Source organism: Pongo pygmaeus, chromosome 11, assembly GCF_028885625.2.
Source record: "Pongo pygmaeus isolate AG05252 chromosome 11, NHGRI_mPonPyg2-v2.0_pri, whole genome shotgun sequence".
Lineage (NCBI taxonomy): Eukaryota > Metazoa > Chordata > Mammalia > Primates > Hominidae > Pongo > Pongo pygmaeus.
The window spans coordinates 100,486,508-100,509,135 of NC_072384.2; the positions used below are offsets into that span (position 1 = coordinate 100,486,508).

Below are 22,628 nucleotides of genomic sequence, written 5' to 3' on the forward strand. Positions count from 1 at the left end.
ATTGTTGAAAATGGAAGGTTGTTTTTCTGCAGTGTGTACAATTCAGCCTTCCTGAAGCCAGGATAGGGGGTGAAGGGGAATGTAACAGGGCAGAGAATAAATGCTCAATCTAGCTCTACACCAAGTCAGAGGATTTTTTTTTTTTTTTTTTTTTTTGAGTCTGGGTCTTGCTGTGCAAGGCTAGAGTGCAGTGGTGTGGTCATAGCTCACTGCAGCTGCAGCCTTGAACTCCTGGACTCAAGCAATCCTGCCTTGGCATCCCAAAGTGCTGGGATTACAGACATGAGCCACCACACTTAGCCAGTAAGAGGTCTTTTTTAATGGAAATTCCAGTTTAAAGAAATGTTCTATATAGACACCTTTGCTAGAATTCACCTGGGGTAATGAAGGAATAATTGATGACAAAAAGAAATGTTATTCAATGTTTTCTTTTAGAAAGGGCGGACCAAATTATTTTAACTGCTGGTATTTTTTATATGATGTGACAGAACATAATCTTCCAGGGTGTTAGAATCTGGAACATTAATTATTTGTGCTATAGCTATATATTTATTAATCTTCAAAAGGCCACTTCCTAATCCACTGTTTGACTTTGGGCACATCATCTACTCTAGGGTCCCATTTCCTTTCTGAAAAATAAGGAAACTGCATTGGAATCTACTAGATCAGTGCTTCTCAATACTGTCTGACCCAATGCCCCATTTTTAGAACAAATGTTAAAATAAAACTCATGCATAATATAACCTACCTAGAAACAGAATTTCAGTAAATAAAAATATAAGAAATTCAGGAATGACTAAAATAGAATTCATGCATAATATAACCTACCTAGAAACAGAATTTCAATAAATAAAAATATAAGAAATTCAGGAAAAACTAAAATAGAAAGCTCAATAAAGAGGCCAGATTTTTACACCCACTTATAATGAATCACTTTGCAATTAAATGAAGTAAGGCAGTAGTCAGCTGGATATTGTGGATACTGTTTTTTTACATTTGACATGTACAGTAAGAGCTCCATAAGTATATTTGTATATAACATGGAATCACTGTGAATGCACCTGCTACAAATGCAGTCCAATTTAGGGTAATGGGTGTCAGCTCTAATACCATGGCTGCTGATGTGGTTTTCCATATGGCCAAAAATTCTCAGTCAAGTTCTAAACATCATAAAGTACCATCTTCCTTTAATTTATGCAATAGTTGAATCTTGGAAATCCAAGCAAATGTTGGAAATCCGTAGTAAAACTGTCTAGACTCACATAATTATATATATATATATTTTTAACAATCATGAATGTCCAGGAGAAGATGAGAAAGTTCAGGACACAGGTTAATTCTTTGTTATGTATGACATTCCCAGGATTGCAAGTCATCTAGCATCCTGCCCCCCAACCCCACTGCCAACACACACACACAATCATTTTGCTAATTTTTAAAAATGCCCCCTCAGTTTTTCAGAATGCCTCCTAAAAGGTGGTAGATCCTTTGATGAGAACCACTACACTAGTTGACCCCCAAAGTCCTTCTAGTTATAAAATCCTGAGTTTGTAGCATCAGTGGTGTTTTAAACTCCCGTTATATTCAGAGCACTGTGCTAGATGCCACAGTAGATTCAGAGAAGGATATGATATGGTCTAGGCCCTGATGGAATCACGTTCTGATATCCTTGAAGAGAAGGCTTTAGGTTCACTGGTGAGTTTAAGGTTTGGGGAAGAGAGGTGCAGTATCCAACTGAGTGATCCTGGGAGATTTCCTGGGAGCATTGGGTATTAAAGGACCAATAGAACTGAGGTGGTAAAAAGGATTTGGAGGGTTAGAGAGAAGTAAGGATAACTTTACTGAGTACCCTCAGGTATTGCACATCTGCTGTATATGACACACTGCTGTCCTCTGACAAACCAAAAGAGTAAGACACATCCATGCCTAAGAAAAGTTCAGACTACCAGAAGAGATGGAGGTGCAAACAGAAAAGCAAATGGTGACATGTACCAAATCAGGGTGGCAATGAGAAGGCATTAAATAACTGGCACACTCTGTAATACTTAGTAAGTTCTTAAATTGCTCACAAAGCATAAATTTTCTTCCAGAAACACATTTGCTAACAACTCCACTAATAGTGCCGAAACTCATATCATCCTTACTTACTTCATGATGGTTTCCTAAAACCAAACAATGACAACAACAAAAATAACCTATTTCATTTTGAATCTGAATTCTCCGGGGATTTTTTAAATTCAATTTTCACTGTGCCTACAATTTTGAGACTGTTTTCATTTGTAGTCAGAGCAAGAGAAAGAAATTAAATAATCGAGTGGCAGATTCCCACCTTTACTTGTTATTGCTTTCACATGAATTACTTTCAAAATCTAATTACTCAAGCTGCCATTTTGATATCAATCATAGACTAAAAGCTTAGCATATATATATTTTCATTTACTTATAATTTATACCTTCTTTGTAAAACAATGTCAGTAACTCTATCAAGTATATGATATTAAAGCAAATGCAATATAGAAGTGCCTCCCTTCCCAGTGGACAGCTGCCTTGAAAGTTAAGTGCCCACCAGGGGAGTGGGTACAAGGGGGCTTTTGGAAACCCTAACATGAAACTTTCTGTGAAGAATTATTTCTTGCACAGTGATCCCATTCACCCTTCTGTTTTGTAAGTATAGCATGAAGGCATTGAGGTGTGTTAGTATTATTTGTTAATGTTACTGATTCATTACAAATGTCTGTGCAATAAATTTTTCTGTTAAAGAATAAATGAGCCAGGCGTGGTGACTCACACTTGTCATCCCAGTGCTTTGGGAGGCTGAGGCGGGAGGATTGTTTGAGCCCAGGAGTCCAAGACCAGCCTGGGCAACATGGCAAAACCCCATCTCTACAAATAATACAAAAATTAGCTGGGCCTGGTGGTGCATGCCTGTACTCCCAGCTACCTGGGAGGCTGAGGTGGGAGAATCACCTGAGCCCAGGAGGTTGAGGCTGCAGTGAACTGTGATCATGCCACTGCACTCCAGCCTGGACAGCAGAGTGAAACCTCTCAAAAAAAAAAAAAAGAGGAAGAGGAAGAAATTATGGTAATGGAAGGTTAGTAGATGTTTTTGCAAAAGGAAGCAAATTCTCCTTCTTGGCCCTTAACTTCATTAGCAGCCTACTTGTTATGATTGTAAATTTTAAAATGAGTTTTTAGCTATAGTAATCTGCCCTTTTCCTTGGAAGATAGGTTCCAGGACCCCTCGTGGATGCCTGAAATCATGTACACTGTTTTTTTCCTGTACTATACTATACTATGCTAAAGTTTAATTTATAAATTAGGCACAATAAGAGATTAAAAATAACCAATAATAAATAGAACAATTATAGCAATATACTGGCCTCTTTCTTGCTCTCTCTCTCAAAATATCTTATTGCACCATAAACATCCTTATTGTGATGATGTGAGATGATAAAATGCCTGCATGATGAGATGTGATGATACTCTGATCACCAAGACAGCCACTAAAGTGACGAGTGGGCAGGTATCGTGTATGGCATGGATACTCTGGACAAAGGCATGACCACATCCTGGGTAGGACAGAGTGAGATGGCACAAGATTTCATCACATTACTCAGAACAGTATGAAACTGAAAACTTAATGAGTTGTTTATTTCTGGAATTTTCTGTTTGCTATGTTTGGACCGCAGTTGACCATGGGTTACTGAAACTGTGAATAAGGGAGGACTATTGTAGTTAGATTTTCCTGCCTTCAAATTATGAAGGTTCATCAGAAAGTTGATGCCAAAACTATCTAATGGCTTTAAAATGCTTGCTCAATCTACTGGCAATCACAAGAGCTTTAACAGGTATTCTACAGGTGAGTGTTAGGCTGTAGACACTCTGCACCCCATTTTGAGTAGAATGTTGGAACTAGACGGGATGAGAGTAAAACTTTAATCCTGGCTCCCCACTTTATAACTGAAGAAACCAAGGCTCCTTGATTGAGAAGCTGAGAGGATAACCCTCTTGAACTCTCTGTAGTTTGCAAAAGGCTGACTCAAATCCATGTAATTTTATCAGGTAGTGGAGAGTTACTGCTAAAACCATGGATTCCCTAACTCCTAAAAAAAAATGTGTAATTGAAAAATTAGAAAAAAGTCACAATAACAAAGCCACATAATGATATTCTGTGCTTGAGTGAGTTCACAGCATAAGCCTAAAAGAAATCGCCAGGCTACTATAGTGGAGCATTTATCAAGCCCTCCAATAATGGAACTAGCTCAACAAAGCCTGCCCTGAATGCCCCACTGGGCAGGAGGCTGTGAACATGTGGGATGCGTGTTTTATCTTTTTATAACACCTTGACATTCAGGATCTCTCTTTTTAAAAGTCTTAAACAGAATCATTTTTTGGTAGGGGAAAAGTTAGCTTTAAGATATATGCAGGTGGCTCAGGGGTGTTAGTGTGACTTCCTACATGAAAAATCACCACCAAAAGCATCATCATTTTAGGCTGTAAATATAGCACTGTCAAGTGGGACAATGCTGTGTGTCAGCAGATAGTTTAGAAGTTTAGGAGTATGTTTTAAGCCTGAGAGTAGTTTTTTTCTGTATCTGAGAATTTTTAATAACAGCTCAAATTGGATCTTTTATATAATCTAATCAAAATCATCCTGGGCTCAAATACAAAATCAGGCAAAGAGTAGATCAAGATTTATTTTTGCCGAGCGGGCGCAGTGGCTCACACCTGTAATCCCAGCACTTTCAGAGGCTGAGGTGGGAAGATTACTTGAGGCCAGGAGTTTGAGACCAGCCTGGGCAACATAGTGAGCTCTTATCTCTTTTAAAAAAAGAAAAATTAGCTTGGTATGGTGGCTCATACCTGTAGTCCCAGCTGCTTGGGAGGTTGAGGTGGGAAAATCCTTTGAGCCCAGGAGTTTTGAGGCTGCAGTGAGCTATGATTGCGCCACTGCACTCTAGCCTGGGGTACAGGGCAAATCCCTATCTCAAAAACAAAAACAAACAAACAAAATTATTTTACTAAAAGTAGTGCCAAGGATAATACTTTTTTCTAAGACCCTATCTAAATGTCTAAAGCACATTTTGACCTTAGGGTCTAATTTTCCCAAATGTTCCTCCTGCCCTGTGTTTCCTGAGGTTCATAAGTTAAAATGTATAGCATTTACTTGTCTCCGCTTAGGCCAGAATAGGAATTCAGATTCCTCTCTTGTCTTTACCCCACTGGACACAATTCCCATTGAATAGGAATTCCAGGAGCAGGACTGTGGGCCATCAGCAGCTTCCCAGAGATAAACTCTGGGGCAGGGCTTTCCCTCTCTTGAGCTCCTGTTGCTGACCCAGCAGCCGTCCTTTATGTTGCCTCCTCGTGTAAAGCATCCCGGGAAACCAAGTCTTCAGTCCCTGTTCCTTGGAACAGAAGGCTCCATGCCATGCTTGCTGACCTTCATGAGCGGACTGTACAGCCTGCCCTGTACCACAAAGCAGGAACAGCCCTGTCATTTTTACCTTTGCGATGCAAATTCCGTGCTTGGGCGCAGCACCTGCACAGAGCTGCTTTCTCATCCTCAAGTGAACTGAACCATAGGTGAGAGAAAGGGTCCTGTGCCTTTAGAATGTTAGTTGCCCTCCCCTCATTTGTGCTTCCTGTAACAAACAACAACAAAAACACCTCACCACCATTTCACAGTATTGTTGTGGTAGGCGGTTCCCCACAGGTTGTTCAAGCAGATTTTTTTATGTTGCTGTTGGTCCTGGCCTCAAGATTACCTCCCCTGCTTCTCTAAGCCCTATATTGGACAGAGGATTAGCAAAGATCAACAAAAAGAAAGCAGCCAGCTTAGAACTTTAATAGTAAAAGTCAAATGTGTGTATCTAAGATTTCAGCAAGTGCCAGCTCTCAAATGGAAGCAATACAATATCACAGCTAAGAACCAGGGCTTTAGCATTAGACATGTTTGATTTCAAATCTTGGCCTCATCACTTATGAGGTGTGTGACCCTGGACAGGTTAACCACTCTGCATCTCACTTTCCTCATCTGCAAAATAAAGAACATTCCTCCACTTTACAATATTGTGGTGAGCAGTAAATGAGATATGTAAAGTGATTAGCTCAGCATCTGGAATAGGGTGAACCCTCTTATCATTCATTTATCCATTGAGTAAATATTTTTAAGCATCCAACATGTGTCAGGAATTCTTCTACAGGAAGCGGACAAGACAACAAAGGTTTTGCTCTTGGGGAGTTTACGTTCTTTGGGGTGGGTGGAATGGGGAGAAGAGGTAGATAATAAACCAGAATACAACTGAGTTACCAATATAATTCTAGATTGTAATAAATGTTATAAAGGCAGCGTGTAGAAGGGCAGCTGGGGAGTGCATGTGTGCAGCAATTCCATAGAAGGTCCCGCTGTGACGTAAGTGTCTGGAGACATTGAAGCTAAGATCCCAGTGCTTCAATTCAGGTTCTCTCATGCCAACTTAACAGTGGTCTGAACAGCCAGTGTTTTATCTAAACTTTTATTAAGTACCTTAGCTGAAGCCCTTATAGAATTATAACTATAGGTTTTTACTTTTTTTTTTTTTTTTTTGAGATGGAGTCTCACTCTGTTACCCAGGCTGGAGTGCAGTGGCGCAATCTCAGCTCACTGCAACCTCTGTCTCCCGGGTTCAAGCGATTCTCCTGCCTCAGCCTCCCAAGTAGCTGGGACTACAGGCACATGCCACTATACCCAGCTAATTTTTTGTACTTTTAGTAGAGACGGGGTTTCACTGTGTTAGCCAGGATGGTCTCAATCTCCTGACCTTGTGATCTGCCCACCTCGGCCTTTACTATTTTTTGTTATTAAAGATCTAATACTCTATTAACATATATATAACTGATGTTAAGTACTATCATATGAGCATGCATTTTTGAAGTTTATATTTTGGTCAGGCACAGTGGCTCATGCCTGTAATCCCAGCACTTTGGGAGGCCAAGGCAGGAGGATCACTTGAGCCCAGGAGTTCAAGACCAGGCTGGGCAACATTGTGAGAGTTGGCTCTAAAAAAAACTTAAAAATTAGCAGGGTGTGGTGGCCCATGCCTATACTCCCAGCTACTTGTGAGGCTGAGGTGAGAGGATCACTTGAGCCCAGGAGGTCAAGGCTGCAGTAAGCCATGATCACACCACTGTACCCCAGCCTGTGCAACAAAGCAAGACCCTGCCTCAAAAAAATAAAAAATAAAAATAAAGTTTATATTTTAAAGCACATAATTACTATTCTCACTCAGCTTTAATTTAAATACTTGGTATTAATTCCCATTTACAGTTGTGTTATTCTCAGTCTCAACCTCAGCTTCAAGTAAGTTGGTATCTTAGATTGCATTTGCAGTGACTTAGAGCTCTGCTTCCTTTCTTTATGTATGATAAAGCAGAAAGAGACAGACCCAGGATGTAGTGATAGGAGGGCACAGGAAACATAAAACCCCTCAGGTATTTTTCGGTCACCTGGGCTCTCTTCTCTTTCTCATTCAAGAGTATTTTTGCTGCAACTGTACAGCAAAAACACAAAACTACTCATCTCTGAATAGCTGATACCTTTATAACTTCCCACCCACTCCTTGTTATGGTGATTTCAGTTACAAATGGACTTAATTAAATGGAATGTACTACTTACAAAGATCAAAAGGCTTTCAAAATTTTTTTTAAGATTTTTAAACAAAGATTTAACTGTTTCTATTAAAATGCAATAAGATGGAAACTCTGTTTCCTCTGATGTGATTAGTATGCATTGTATACCTATTTCAAAATATCTCAAGCACCCCATAAATATATAAACCTACTATGTACCCACAAAAATTAAAAACTAAAAAAAGTTTTTTTTAATGCAATAAGAATTAAACCTGTTTTGCAGAGAAATAAGACAGTGGAAAAAATCAAGTTATACATATACATATATATTACATACATATACATACATATAATATACATGTATTATTATATATAATAATATACATATATATTAAACCTATTAAGGTATTAACGACATATGAGATCTTGTAAAGACAGTGAATGTAAATAAAACTAAAGATATTATTCCAGTCGGAAAGTTACCACCTTTATGCCCTCTGAGCTCATCAAGCTTCATAGGATTTGAATGAAATAATAAAGTCTATCTGTATTTGATAAAGACATTATGAGAAGGCAGAACTGACATTATGTCTGCTGCATAAACCTGTCTATTTTGGTCTCTGTTCCAAAGTTATTGTTTCCCCAAATTTTTGTTTATTACCCTGTCATATAAAGATAGAAGAATGATGAAACTTGCAAATCAAAGTATATAATAATTATGAGAGAATGGTTTTCTTAGCCTGGGCAACATGGCAAACCCCATCTCTACAAAAAATACAAAAATTAGCTGAGCATGGTAGCAAATGCCTGTAGTCCCAGCTGCTCGGGAGGCTAAGGTGGGAGGATCACTTGAGCTGGGGGTCAAGGCTGCAGTGAGCCATGATCACACCATTGCACTCCAGCCTGGGTGACAGAGCGAGACCGTGTCTCAAAAAAAAGAGGAGTTTTCTTGAGGCTTCATCACTAGACCATTATTCTGTAACATCTTCAGAGAGTTACCTTTACTCCTTGTCTCCACTCTTCACCTCCCTCTCACTCATCACCTCATTGTTATGGCTTTCAGCCCCATCTCTCCAAATAAACTGCTCTAGGTAAGCTGTTATAGGTAAGTTTAGCAATGGCCTCCATGTTGTTGAATCTAGCCATCGTTTTTTTAATCTTTACTTTATTTTTTCCCTTTAGCAGTATTCAGCATTGTTGACCACTCTATCCTTAACAACTCTATCCTTTCCCTGTGGTTTTTATGACATGACACTCTCCTGATTGTGTCCCTCTGTCTTTACTGCTTCCTCTCTGTTCCCTTTGGAGGTCATTCTTCTTTACCTGGCTGTTAAATTGCTGAAGCTCCCCAGGGCTTGTTTGATCTCAAGTCCTTCATCATATAAAGCTACACACTCTCCTTAGATTATTTCAGCCATACTCTAGCTTTAATTATGTAAGATGACTCACGAAACTCATCTTCCTAGTTCCGGCTACACTCTGAACTCCAGACTCTTCTTTGACTTTTTCACTTTGATATTTCAAAGCACTTCAACAGCATGCTCAAAACAAACTCATCATCTCCCTTCCCGGTCGTGGCTCTCTTTTAGTGTTCCCGATCCTAGTGCACCACGTATCCAATTGTGCAAACCAGATATCTAGTCATCAGTCATGACATCTCCCTCTTTCTCATTCCCCATTTCCAATCTATCCGCATTTCCTGTTGGTTTTCATTTCCATGTATTTCTAGAATTCATTCATTGCTCAGTCTCTTCCCCTGCCTTCCCACCAAAACTACCATTCTTACTTGCCTGCACTGCAGCAATAGTCCACTCATTAATCTCCTAGCACTTACCCTTGTTCCTTTGTAAATCATTCTCTATCCTGTAATCTTTTCAAAACACAAATCTGACCTCTTACGATAAAGACAAGAAGACTTACCCTGTCCTGTAAGCCCAGCATAGTCTGGCCCCTGTGTCCCACTCCACCCTCCTTGCATGGCACATTCGTTCTTGCTTTTTCTACTTTAGCTATGCTGGTCTCTGTTTGGGCCCTCATACTGGCCATGTGTATCAGTCAAGATCAAGTCAGGAGATAGGAACCATACTGGTTATTTGAATAGGAGAAATGTAATGTAAAGCATTGTTAATTAAAACAGTAGGAGGTTACTAACTACTAGAAGGGGTAAATGAGGACCATAAGGTGTCCACATTTAGCATGAGAGCAGTTACTATATCTATACTGAAGAAAATGAGACAATAAAGGAACTAAGGACTAGGGGAGGCCCCCAAGCCAAGACTGAGATTCTGACCTGATCAAAGAAGGTGTGTGGCTACCAGAGGAACGTGTGGCCTTGTGGTGGTGAAGAAGCTTGTCAAAGGGCATGGACTGAGCTCTTCTGTTAAGAGGCTGCCATTGCCAGAGGGTGTAGATGGATTGGAGCTGCTCAAAGCCACTGACAGTGGCGGGAGATGGGGAAAGGAACATGGCACGAGGATGTAGGTTGGAGCTCCTCTGCATGGCTGCTGGGTTCCTGTGAATAATAATAATTAATAATAATAGAAATCCAGAACCCCAAAGAGAGATATACTCCTGTTCTTATGGCCTTGCAGGGTCACTTTATTGCCATCTGCTGTCATCAAAAGTTAACATTCTACTAGCTGGCAAAAGAGAATTGCTTACAGGGTCCAGCTCCAGTATCACAAAGTAGGGCAAGAAGAGTAGATCTGGAGCCAAGAGACACTATAACTTGGTAACTGGCACACAATGCTTTCTCCTCTACAAATGTAATCACTGCTTGGAGTACAATTTCCCACTCTTTTCAACTAGTTATTTCATGTGATTTCAGATGAGATCATTCAGATCTCACCTTAGGTGTTACTTCCTTGGGGAATTCTTTCTTTATATCCCCAGGTCAAATATGCCAGTTACAGATTTCAGAACACTATATGCTTTTCTTTCTTAACACCACAGTTGCAGTCTTTCATTTGTTTGTATGGTGGTTTGATTTACACAACTTCCTATTAAAGTGCAAGTTCTGTGGAGACAGAGACCACATCTGTCTTTCATTACCATTGTATTTCTGGGGCCTGGAACAAAGATGGGCACTCACACAATCCTTTCTCATGATCTCTGTTGAATTATTAATGATAAAATACATGGAGACGTGTAGGTTAATTAAATTTTTGTAAGTTGCTATGTTGCTTTTTAAAGATAATTAAATTTTTGTAAGTTGCTATGTTGCTTTTTAAAGATAATCATGGATTTTGTGTTTCTGGGTTTAAAAAGACTTTACACTAATTGAGGAAATTTGAAAATTCAGTAAGGTTTGAGGGAAAAAAAGGAAACAATCCTACCTCCCAGAAACAACCACTGTTAAATTTTATTTCAGAATTTTTAAAATGCACAGATATGTAGATTTTTTTAAATGATATTAAACGGCCTGTGAACCTTTGTGTTCTGTTTTTTACTTAACATGAGATTATGAACATTACTTCATATCATTAAATGTTCTTTAAAAACGTGATTTAAATATCTGCATTGTATTTTTATGAATGTGCCATATTTCTTTTAATTGTTCCCAAACTGTTGTCCGTGTGAATTGTTTCCTTTTTTTTTTTTTTTGAGACAGAGTCTTGTGCTGTCACCCAGGCTGGAGTGCAGTGACATGATCTCGGCTCACCGCAACCTCTGCCTCCCAGGTTCAAGTGATTCTCGTGCCTCAGCTTCCCAAGTAGCTGGGATTACAGGCACCTGCCACCACTTCCAGCCAATTTTTGTATTTTCAGTAGAGATGGAGTTTTGCCATTTTGGCCAGGCTGGTCTCGAACTCCTGACCTCAGGTGATCCACCCGCCTTGGCTTCCCAAAGTGCTAGGATTACAGGCATGAGCCATCGCGCCCGGCCTCCGTTGTTTGGCTTTATAAACAATATTATAGTGAACATCTCTTGTATATAGATTTGTGTGAACAACCATGATTATTTCCTTAGCATATATTCTTAGAAGTAGAATTACTGGGTTCAAAGGGTATGAATAGTTTTTAAGTTATTAATATATTACTGTCCAGAAATGTTGTACTAATCTCATTGTTTTTACTTTTAAAACTGATTGGTAGAGGGATGGAACTTTTTAAGAGGTTTCTTTTCCATTTATATTTCTTCTTTTGTAAATATGTAAGAACACAAAGATCAATTACCAAAGAACTACCAATTGTATTATCAGGTATCAAGTATCATAAAACATCATCACATTCACATAAGTACTTTTTAAAGAATGGTAACATGCTTTAAGTAACATAGACATTAGCAATTTTAGACATAATTTTATAACAACAAAGTTATGCTTTGTTTCTTTATCAATTTCTTCCAAATACAACTACTTTACAATACTTACTCAAGATCAGATGATATGCTTTGCTGCAATTACCTGTATATAGGAGACAATGAAACCATCTTAACTCAAGGGTTAAAATAATAATTTTATAACTATTCTATGTTTAATACATTCCTTACAGTTAGATTTGAATTCTTAAAGTTAGATTTGAATTCTTTCTTCAGTCTACTTGTAAGTATATCAAGCTTTCACTAAAAAGTAAAAGCTAAAGAGAAAACAATCTTTTTCAGAAAGTTTCAAATTGAATACATACATGGCTGTACATACATAATGAAAACTTTTGAATCCAAGTTTATATATTTCCCCCAAGAGGAGGGTTTGTTTTCTTTGGCACTGCTAACAAAAACAACCAGCACAATTCATTTATTGTATAAAATAAATCAAATTAAGAACAAGTAAAGTACATAAGTTGATACTAAGATAACCAGTAAGTTGATAGTTTTCACTGTTGGCAAGAGTTAAATGTGAGAACAATTGCAGGCACTGCAGCTGAGTGTAAATGGTACAACTTGACTGAAAAATAATTTGACAAAGCACATCAAGAACTTTTCAAGAGAAAGAAAGGCATGAATTTGTATTGACTTCATAACAAATTCCCTTAAATTATAGTAAAGAAATTTTTAAATGTAGAAATCCACAATACTGAAAAAAATGAGAAAAGGGTATCAGTTTCTACAAGAAGGGAAGTAGATGGAAGGGGCTTTATTGATGAATCGGATGCTGCAGCATAGAATACAGAGGGAGGAGCTTTGGTGGGGAGGAAGATGATTGCCCTGCAGAAACTGGGGGAGCCCTGGGTTCGGAGTCAGCACATGGGATGGAAGGCAAGCTCAAGAAGACGAGTATAAAGCAGAGGAATTAAATGAAGGTATTTTAAGGAACAGTCTACTATCCCCTTACCATCTCTTCCATCCCCCAACTTGTTCTTTTAGCTGCCTAACATTTATCCTCAAGGCAAAAAGGGAGGAAGAGGGTGGGCAGTGATCTGCAAGTACATTAGTCACCTGTTAGAACAAAAGTCAAAACCCTTTAAAGGAAAAGAAGAAGATCTAGAGTTTCTCAATGCATCATCCAAAATGGTCAGTGTCCAATTTTAAAAATTAATTAGACACGGGAAGGAGCAGGAAAATGTGACCTATAATGAAGAGAAAGATTAGTCATTAGAAACAGACCCATTGACAACACAGAAGTTGGAATTAGCAGACAAGGATTGCTAATTAAAAATATGTTAAGAATTTTACGGAAAAAAAAAAGATGGATATAATGGATGAAGAAAAAGAAAATTTAAGTCATCAGGTGTGCTTAGCAACAGTTCAGACGATGAAGAAGAAAGGATGAGTGAACTTAAAGACAAGTCAAAAGAAACTATGCAAACTGAACAGAGAGAAAAAAAGTAAAAGAATAAAACAAAGCCAGAGCCTCAGTAACTTAAGGCACAGTATCAGGCAGTCTCACATAGGTGTAATTGGAGTCTCAGGAGAGCAAAGAGGAAATTTGACAGGGAGAAGGAGGAAGCTATGAAGAAAAAATGGACACAGTTTATCCAAATTTGATGAAAAACAACAAGCCTCATATCCAAGGGTCATTTCATAGTAATATGTTGTTTGATTGATCAAAAAGACATAACACCTCTAAATGTATGTGCATCTAATGATTTCAGATCCATGAAGCAGCAATATATAGAACTAAAGAAAGTGACAAATCCAAATCCACAGCAGTTGTAGATCTTAATATCATGTTCTTAGTAACTGATAGAACATACAGACTAAAAATCAGTAAGAACATAGATGATTTGAACAATACTATCAACCAACTTGAGCCAATTGATATTTATAGGACAACATACCCAATAATTTCAGGAGAACATGGCATTTACATTAAAATAGGCCAGTTGCTGGACCATAAAACAAGTTTCAAATTTTAAAACACCATCTTAACAGTATGGTGTCTGAACACAGTAGAATTGAATTAACAGTAGCAATAAGATAACTAGAAAATCTCTGAACATTTAAAAATTAATTTAAAAATCTTCTAAACAATCCATTAGCCAAAAAGAAAATTTCACAAAAGATATGAGAAAAATTTTGAACTGAATCATAATGAAAATATAATAAACCAATTTCCAATATCAAGAATAAAATTAACCCTGACTTCATTTGTTTAAAAGCTAACAACAGGATGTTATAAACAACTTTATGCCAATAAATCCAACAACTTAAATGAAATGGACAAATTCTTAAAAAACGCAACTTACCAAAACACACAAGAAGAAACAGAAAATCTGAGTAACACTGTGCTTATCAAGGAAATTCATAATTAAAATTTCCAGGCCCAGATGACTTCCTTAGTGAATTCCCATGAACATTTGAGGAATAAATATAATTGCAATCTTAAACAGTTTCAGAAAATAGAAAGAAGGAATACTTCCCAACTCATTTTATGAGGTCAGCATAACTCGTATCAAAACCTGACAAAGTCATTACAAGAAAAGAAAATTACAGAACAATATTATTAATGAATAAAGAAGCAAAAATCCTCAACAAAACATTAACAAGTGAAGTAAACAATATATAAAAGGATAATACTCCATGAACAAGTAGGTGTGGTTAATAATTTCAGGAACTCAACATCAGTTTAACATTAAAAAAATCAACATAATATTATTAATAAAATAAAAGAGAACAATAATATGATCATCTCAGTGTGTAAAATAAAAAATTCACTTGACAAAATAAAAACTGTCAGCAAAGAAGGAATACAAGAGAACTTCTAGAGTCTAATAAATATACGGAAACTCTACAGCTGTGTAATGCTTGATAAAATACTGAATGCAATTTCCCTAAGACCCAGAACAATGCAGGGATGCTCATTCTGCTTTGTAGCTAGGATTAATAAGACAAATAAATAAGGTAAGGAACAATTGGAAAAGAAGAAGTTAGACTTCATTACCACTGTCATCATTGTGTTTGTAGAAAGAAAATCTTAAGAAATCTACCAAAAAAAAAAAATAAAGCTGCCAGAACTAATAAGGAAATTAGCCAGGTCGCTAGATATAAGTTCAGTATATTAAAAAGCATTTGTATTCCTGAACTCTAGCAACCAACATTTTGGAATTGAAATTTTTAAAAATGCCATAAACAATAACATAAAAATTCTAAAATACCTAGGAATAAATTTGACTGTAGATGCACAAGACTCTAAGAACTGTAAAATGATGCTAAAGCAAATTAGAATCTAAATAAATGGCATAGTATGTCATGTCGAGGGTCAAAAGACTCAGTATTGTTCAGATACTGCTTATCCCCAAATTGCTTTATAGATTCAACACAAGTCCAATGAAAATCTCACCATATTTTTTGTTGAAATAGGCAAATTGATTCTTAAATTTATATTAAAATGCAAAGGACCTAAGATAGTCAAAACAATCTTGAAAAAGAGGAGTAAAGCAGTTACAGTAACTAGGACAGTGTGATGGTGAGTGTGAGAACTGGCAACTAGATCGGTGGAACAGAATACAGTCCAGAAATAGTCACGCATATTGTCAATTAATGTTTAACAAAGGTACCAAGACAATTCAATGGGAAAGGTCAATTCAGATTTACTCTGGTATCCTCTTCCATTATTTTTTCACATTTTACATACTAGTTATTAAGATCAGTCTATTTCTCATTTATTGCCTATTAATAAACCAGAGCTGATACAGTGTGCACTCTCCATATGTGTCTGTTGAATCCTTGAATCAGAAACCAACGTGATACCCAGGACATTATGTGCCATTTGTGTATATATACAAAATTGGGATTTGATAAGTGTTTTTAATAAGAGGAATGCTCAAGTAATAGTTAAATTCAAAGACACAAACTTCTAGGAGCCATTTTTAGATACATGGACAAGGATTAAATTAAAATGTATACAATTTTTATTGAAATCCAGGCAGATGGGGTGTTTCCAGAGATAACTTTTCTTTCCAAGATACGGCTACTGTGGTTCAAGTATTTGATGAATATTAGATAAAGACACAGCCAGAGACTCATATCAAACGAGGCTCCCTACAATTGGAAGGGCCGTAGGCATGCATAGCACTGAAGTAACACTGATTCATTCGTTCAGTATTTATTATGTATCTACGAGATACCAAGCACATACAGTAATGATGAACAAGACATACATCACCCTGTCACCACTTTTCTCATGAAGAAATTGCAGAGGATATTTTAAGGCTTCACTAAAAACAAATACCCTTTTCTAGAATATAAATTAGTAGTGATTACACACTGAAGATCAAAACTCTCACACTCCTTGTGTATCCTATTAGTGTTATCCAACAGAAATTTAACACATACTATGTATATAATTTTATATTTTCTGGTAGCCACAGTTAAAAAGTGTAAACAGGTGAATTAAATTGGGTAATATATTTTATATAACTTAATGTATCAAAAATATCATTTTGACATGTCAATCTTTTTTAAATTATTAAAGAAATATTTTAAATGTTTTGTACTAAATCTTCACATTTCAGCATATATATTACACTTACTGCACATCTCAATTTGGACAAGCCACATTTCCAGTGTTCAACAGCCACATGTGGCCAGTGGCTACCTTACTGGACACTGGAGGCTTATATGTGAATCAGCCCCCATTGAGCTACAACCTGTTGAAGTTTACAAGTGGACTCCAGATAAATGGAGAGCTGATGGTATTTCTGGACTATAATGTTAGAGGAAAGTCACTGGATACAGTGACTTTCTGTTATAGCTCTATAACCCTCCACCAGTTTTCATCTGCAAGAGTCCCAGAGTTTTACTATATTTGAAGACAGAGCTGTACTAAAGTAACGCTGATACATTCATTCAGTATTTATTATGTATCTGCAAGATATCAAACACATGCAGTAATGATGAACAAGACATACATGCATGTCATACATACATGCATATATGCAAATATGTACAAGTGGTCTTGAAGATTTTAATGTTCAATGATTTCACTAGTAATGAGACAGCTTTTGAGGACCTAAAAAAATATCTCTACTCACATTTCTCAATTGATATCTGATGGGGAATTTTGAAACGAACCAGTAGACCACATATCAGTTATCTGATACACAAATAAAATGTTTTCAGCTCTAGGTTAATGAGCCTATGCTCATTTGCATGCTTGGCTTCCATTTAAAATTCTTTTGCATTTCATTACAATAATTTTTTCCCTCTGCTCTAAGGTCATTGTTTCCATTAAGTTATACTATAAATCCCCTTATTTTCAGGAATATGATCTCTTTATGACACTACACACGAAGATCTGTGTTTTAAATTTGATATGGTTTGAATGTTTGTCCCCTCCAGATCTCATGTTGAAATGTGATTCCCAGTGTCAAAGGTAAGGCCCAGTAGGAGGTGACTGGATCATGGGGGCAGATCCCTCATGAATGGTTTAACACCATCCCCTTGGTGATAAGCGAGTTCTTGCTCAGTTACTTCATGTGAGATCTGCTTGTTTAAACGTATGTGGTGCCTCTCCCCTCACTCTCTTGCTCCCATTCTCACCGTGTGGTATGCTGGCTCCCAGTCCTCTTCTGCCATGATTGTAAGCTTCCCGAGGCCCTCACCAGAAGCTGAGCAGATGTTGGCATCGTGCTTCTTGTACAGCTACAGAACCATGAACCAAATAAACCTCTTTTCTTTAAAAATTACCCAGGCTCAAGTATTCCCTTACAGCAATGCAAAAACAGCCTAACCCAGGATTCTCAATTTATAGTATCTCATCCAGACTGCCTCTCAACTGGGATTTAGAGAGGTGTCACTACCTCTCTACAAGTACCACTACAAAATGACACAGTTTGGACGTGTCATTGTTTTAACACAAATGTTCATAGACTCAACATAAAATTAGTTTTTTAATCTTTTACAGTAGGGTTTCTCAGGGTGGCTGGTACCACCCATCTCCACTCCAACAGAATCACCTGGGGAGGAGAAGCCTGGGCCCACAGCTGAACTGGAATCTCTAGAAATGGTGTTCAGGAACTTGCATGTGTAATAAGTACCAAGGGAAACTCATTTCACACTGAAGTTTGACAGCCAGTGCTTTATAGTGAAGTTCTACCTTAATATCACTAAGGATAAAATTGCATACTACCATTTGAATCTGTTTTATTACTGGAGGAAATGCTGTTTTCAGTACTTATGTACTTTGTTTACTACCTTTGCTGAACATTTTGTGTACTGTGAGTAAATTTTTAAGGGTATTTATTCAGCTCATAAAAAGTATGTTGTGCTTTCTTGATATGTAAGCTATGAATGATGGATTCAACTGAAGTCTAATTATATTGATCATGAATGGACTAATGTCTAAAATCAAATTGACTAGGACCTAGATCATATTCCTTTGTATTTTTTCAAGTGTAGTCTCTGTGACTGTGTCAGGTAAGATATTCATTGTGTTTTATTTTTTTCTATGAAATTGTTTCGAATGTACTTTAATTCGATCATAATTCTACAGAAAGCCATCGAGCCAGACACAAGTACTAGGGCTTCAAAACAGAATTGAACTCAGTGTTTGCCCTTGGGAAGGTTGCAGCCTCTGCAAGGCAGGGGTGAGGGGCAGATACGGAAGCCTTGTGTTAAAACATAAAACCATGGTACCATGGTTTTAAGTAAAGCAAGGTACCATGGGAGTAGAGAGAAGCAGGGCACGGGTGACTATCTGAAAAGGCTGGGCTTTACAAAGATGACTGTGTTCTGTTTGAGTGCAAGCCAGTCAGCCAGACAAGTGAAGACATTCCCACAGGGTCACCCAGGACATAAGGAATACCAGAACTTGGTTCTCCCAGATCCAAACTGCACTCATCAAGCTTTCTACAAGAACCCGGACTTCAAAAGCACACTGGCTTCCCTTTTCTCACACCCAAAACTTTCTCTGGTAGTAAGTAAGATGTTAAGGGTGATACATTTCCTTTTCAGGCCACTAACGTGCCATTTAATTCATTCCAGCAATAACTAAATAGGAACCTACCTTTAAAAGATGCCGAAAGCAACATGCTGCTAATTTATTGCCACATCTGTTAAATCTCCAGAGAGAATCTGACTCCCTAGATTTTAAACATAGTTGAGATATTATGATGATGTTTTCTGATTTAAGCCCTCCATAAATTAGATGCAATGATTATAGTATCTATTGTCACTTCATTTTTGCTCTATCTCCAATCACTCTTCTGCCTTCATTAATTCGGAATGAAATATCACAAGACATTAATGTAGCACTTGGAGATAGGAGGGCTACATTTTGATAGCCTCAATATGAAATTGTACTTAAAAGACTCATAAGCCTTTACTGGAATAGCAGGGGGGAAAAGGCACTGCTCATCTTCTATAAGCCTCTTTATAACCTTCCTGGATAGTTATGGATGACGAAACTAGGGCTCAGAGATGCCCAGGGTCACTCTGCAAGTAATTACCAGAGCCAAAACATGCCCAGGTGTTCCTACTCAAAATACAAGGCTCTTCTAGTACACCCTCTAATCTTCTGGGGATTCTTTTAAAACAGTTTCTTGACTGTTTGCAATGAAAGGCATTATTGCCAACATGTAAACAAAAACAAAACTCTTGGCATCTTCCATCACTTTATCATCAGTGTTTTTAGTTTATCACTTCACAGTCATTATTTGGTGTTTTCTTACAGAAGGCAACAGACTACTGCAACAGAAACTATCCTTAGATGGGAACCCCAAACCTATACATGGAACAACAGAGAGGTCAGATGGCCTACAGTGGTCAGCTGAGCAGCCTTGTAACCCAAGCAAGCCTAAGGCAAAAACATCTCCTGTTAAGTCCAATACCCCTGCAGCTCATCTTGAAGTAAAGCCAGATGAGTTGGCAAAGAAAAGAGGTAAAGTGATTTCTTTTGCACAAATGATTCAACATATTTTGCACATACAGAAAAGTGCCAGAGTGACAGAACTTTCCAAAAGATGCTGCTTAGTGAAGAGAGATGCACATGAAATTGCATTTTTTTTTCTGTGACCCACATAGATGGAAAGGCAGATGTGATTCCTCCCATGTAATCAAAGGTCTTGAATATTTAACTAGAATTACATCTCCTTTCTCTGCCCCTCTGAGACCATTCTTCTTGTTGTAGGCATGGATAAACTTGCACCACAAGTACCTTCTATCCTAATATCTTATAAAGCAAGTGCTCATTCAGGAGCTCTTTTAAAAATGTAACTGCTAAAAGGGACTCATGTTTCCCTGATACACAATTGCTTGACTTGCATTGAACAAAGATGAGTCTGGAGGCTGGTATATGTTCTTCAGATATGGTCTTCCTATTGTAAATTCAGTTCTGTGTTAGAATTTACACACAATGTAACATTGAAAGAGGGTTTTATATTTGACATGCTGGATTTTTATGATTTTTCTGAGCTTGGATATACTTGATACGTAACTGGTATTAAAAATGAAAATCACTTCCTTTCTGATTCCCAGAAGATTAAATACTATTCTTTTCATTCAGCCTCAGTTGTATCTGATTTCCTTGGCTTTGTTTGATCTACTTTCTCACTTTTCTTGAGGGGGATTTCTTCTACCAAACATGGCCTGATTGTGATAAGTACAATCTGCCTATTTGTGATGCAATATCTGTAGACCCTGGTGACAGTTGCAGGAAATCACGTGAGATGGGCACCCATAGAGCTGCTTTCAATGCTGCTGCTCTAATTACAGGCCTGGCTTCGGATGATGGGGCCAGTGCCAGCGTACCTGGCACTGATGCCCCATCCTCTCTCTAGCTCATTTGTACCTCTCCCAGTCTCTGTGTCAGTTTCCTCTTCCAAAAGCCCTACTGGCTTTTAACCACGCAAAGTGGTGTTTATAGAGAGAGCCAGCAGCACAAATGGTCTTTAGACGTATCAGATTCTAAGGCGCTGCAGTTTGTGATAGAACATAATGATGACAGCCTCCTTCCAAAGAGTGCAGGAGACAAGCGTACCCCAGATGGCCCAGCCAGAGACCCCACTGGTGAAATCATAACAGCCTCAGGTGCCACACAAACCACCCACACTGGGTTACAAACATTCTCCTGATGGAACTTTTACTAGACAAAAGATGAGACCCTTTTTCTTGGTGGGCTAATTGCTTTGTTTTGTCATTTAGCTTACAAACAAAGGATAAAATGCTCAAGTTAATAATATATTTTTTGACATCAATTTTAGGCCCAAATATTGAGAAATCAGTGAAGGATTTGCAACGCTGCACCGTTTCTCTAACTAGATATCGCGTCATGATCAAGGAAGAAGTGGATAGTTCCGTGAAGAAGATCAAAGCTGCCTTTGCTGAATTACACAACTGGTGAGTGATTCAATGTAGGAACTATAAATTTGTGATGCTTGAGCTGTTCCAACAGGTAAAAGTATCAGATGGAAAATGTTGTTTATTTAATACATAAACATCACAGAATAACTCTCCAGCAGATTTTGTTAAGCCCTGCAGGCAGTAGCATGTATCTTGGGAATAAAAAAGAAGATAAAGTATTTGAATAAAAAGAAACCTGATAGACATAATTCACTGGAGTTTGAAGTTGGCCCAAAACTGTATGAATGATGTAAAACAAAACCTCAACGAAGAATAAAACCTCAAACAATAGTATTTTTGACAAATCCCTGGAAGGCTAATATCATGAATACTACTAGGAAAACAAAATATTTTCCAGCACTATAATTATAAAATAAGAAGAATTCCCTTAATGAAATTCAGAAACATCTCACATAAACTTAGCAACAGAATCCCATTCTTGGGTATCTTTAAGACTAGAATTTAAACATGGTGCATCAATATGGTTTTGGTCCTGCCTTGCCCTTCCCTGCTACTGATTTTGATGGAAAATGTTTGAACCCTGTATATTTGCTCATATCCACAATTGAAATGATATATCTGTTAATAAAGGTTTAGTTATTAACAGTAGAAAAGTGTTCTCAGCGTATCAGTTAGGTCTCTTTCAGTTTGAAGTGGCAGAAATCAAGTCACAGAAGTTAAAGAAAAAAGAGAATTTATTGGCTGATATACATGAAAATTACAGAAGTTTCCTTCAGACAAATTTGACTGTAAATCCTCATTATATTATCAGGACTCAGTTTGTCTCACCCTCTCTCCTTCCTCTCTCCTGGTGTCTCCCACAGTCTCCTAGCTCTGTCCATTCTTGGCTCTTTTCTTAGGCACCATCTCTCTTTGTGGTAGCAAAGATGACCCCCTCACAGCTGCCAGATTACATAATCCTTAGCTCTCTGATGATCTGAGAGAGGGCTTCATCTGAAATAGCAAAAGTCCAAAGGCTGGCACATATCCACCATGCCCAAGCTCATGTAACATATTCTCTATATCTCACTGGCCTCCCGTGATTCTAGAATTTGATCACTTCTTCTGCATGCTTTTCCTATTCCAGGTCCTTGCTTTGACATTGATGTGCTTTTTAGCAGAAACTATGGAGTTGTGTAAAACTAAGAATTAAGCTTACCACTAATCTAAAATGCATGAATTTTAAACCATCTGCTATGTATCATATAAGATCCTAAGGGTGCAGAAGACACTAGGAACTTAAAAGAAAACTTTCTCCTTCAGTTATCATTCAGCCTCTCAGAGGCCCTCTGAGGGGA

General features: G+C 37.7%; 1 protein-coding gene across 4 annotated transcripts in view; it reads left to right on the forward strand.

Annotated features, from left to right (window-relative positions):
* The window catches only part of SPATS2L (spermatogenesis associated serine rich 2 like), a 172,804-nt gene that overhangs the window by 113,299 nt on the left and 36,877 nt on the right, over positions 1 to 22,628 (forward strand). For 2 of the 4 annotated variants that reach the window (XM_054476802.2, XM_054476797.2), the window contains exons 7-8: positions 19,664 to 19,870; positions 21,192 to 21,327. In XM_054476802.2, coding sequence (XP_054332777.1) covers positions 19,664 to 19,870; positions 21,192 to 21,327 — 343 coding nt within the window. The remainder of the gene's footprint in view (positions 1 to 19,663; positions 19,871 to 21,191; positions 21,328 to 22,628) is intronic. The other 2 variants (XM_054476805.2, XM_054476800.2) reach the window with 1 other exon arrangement.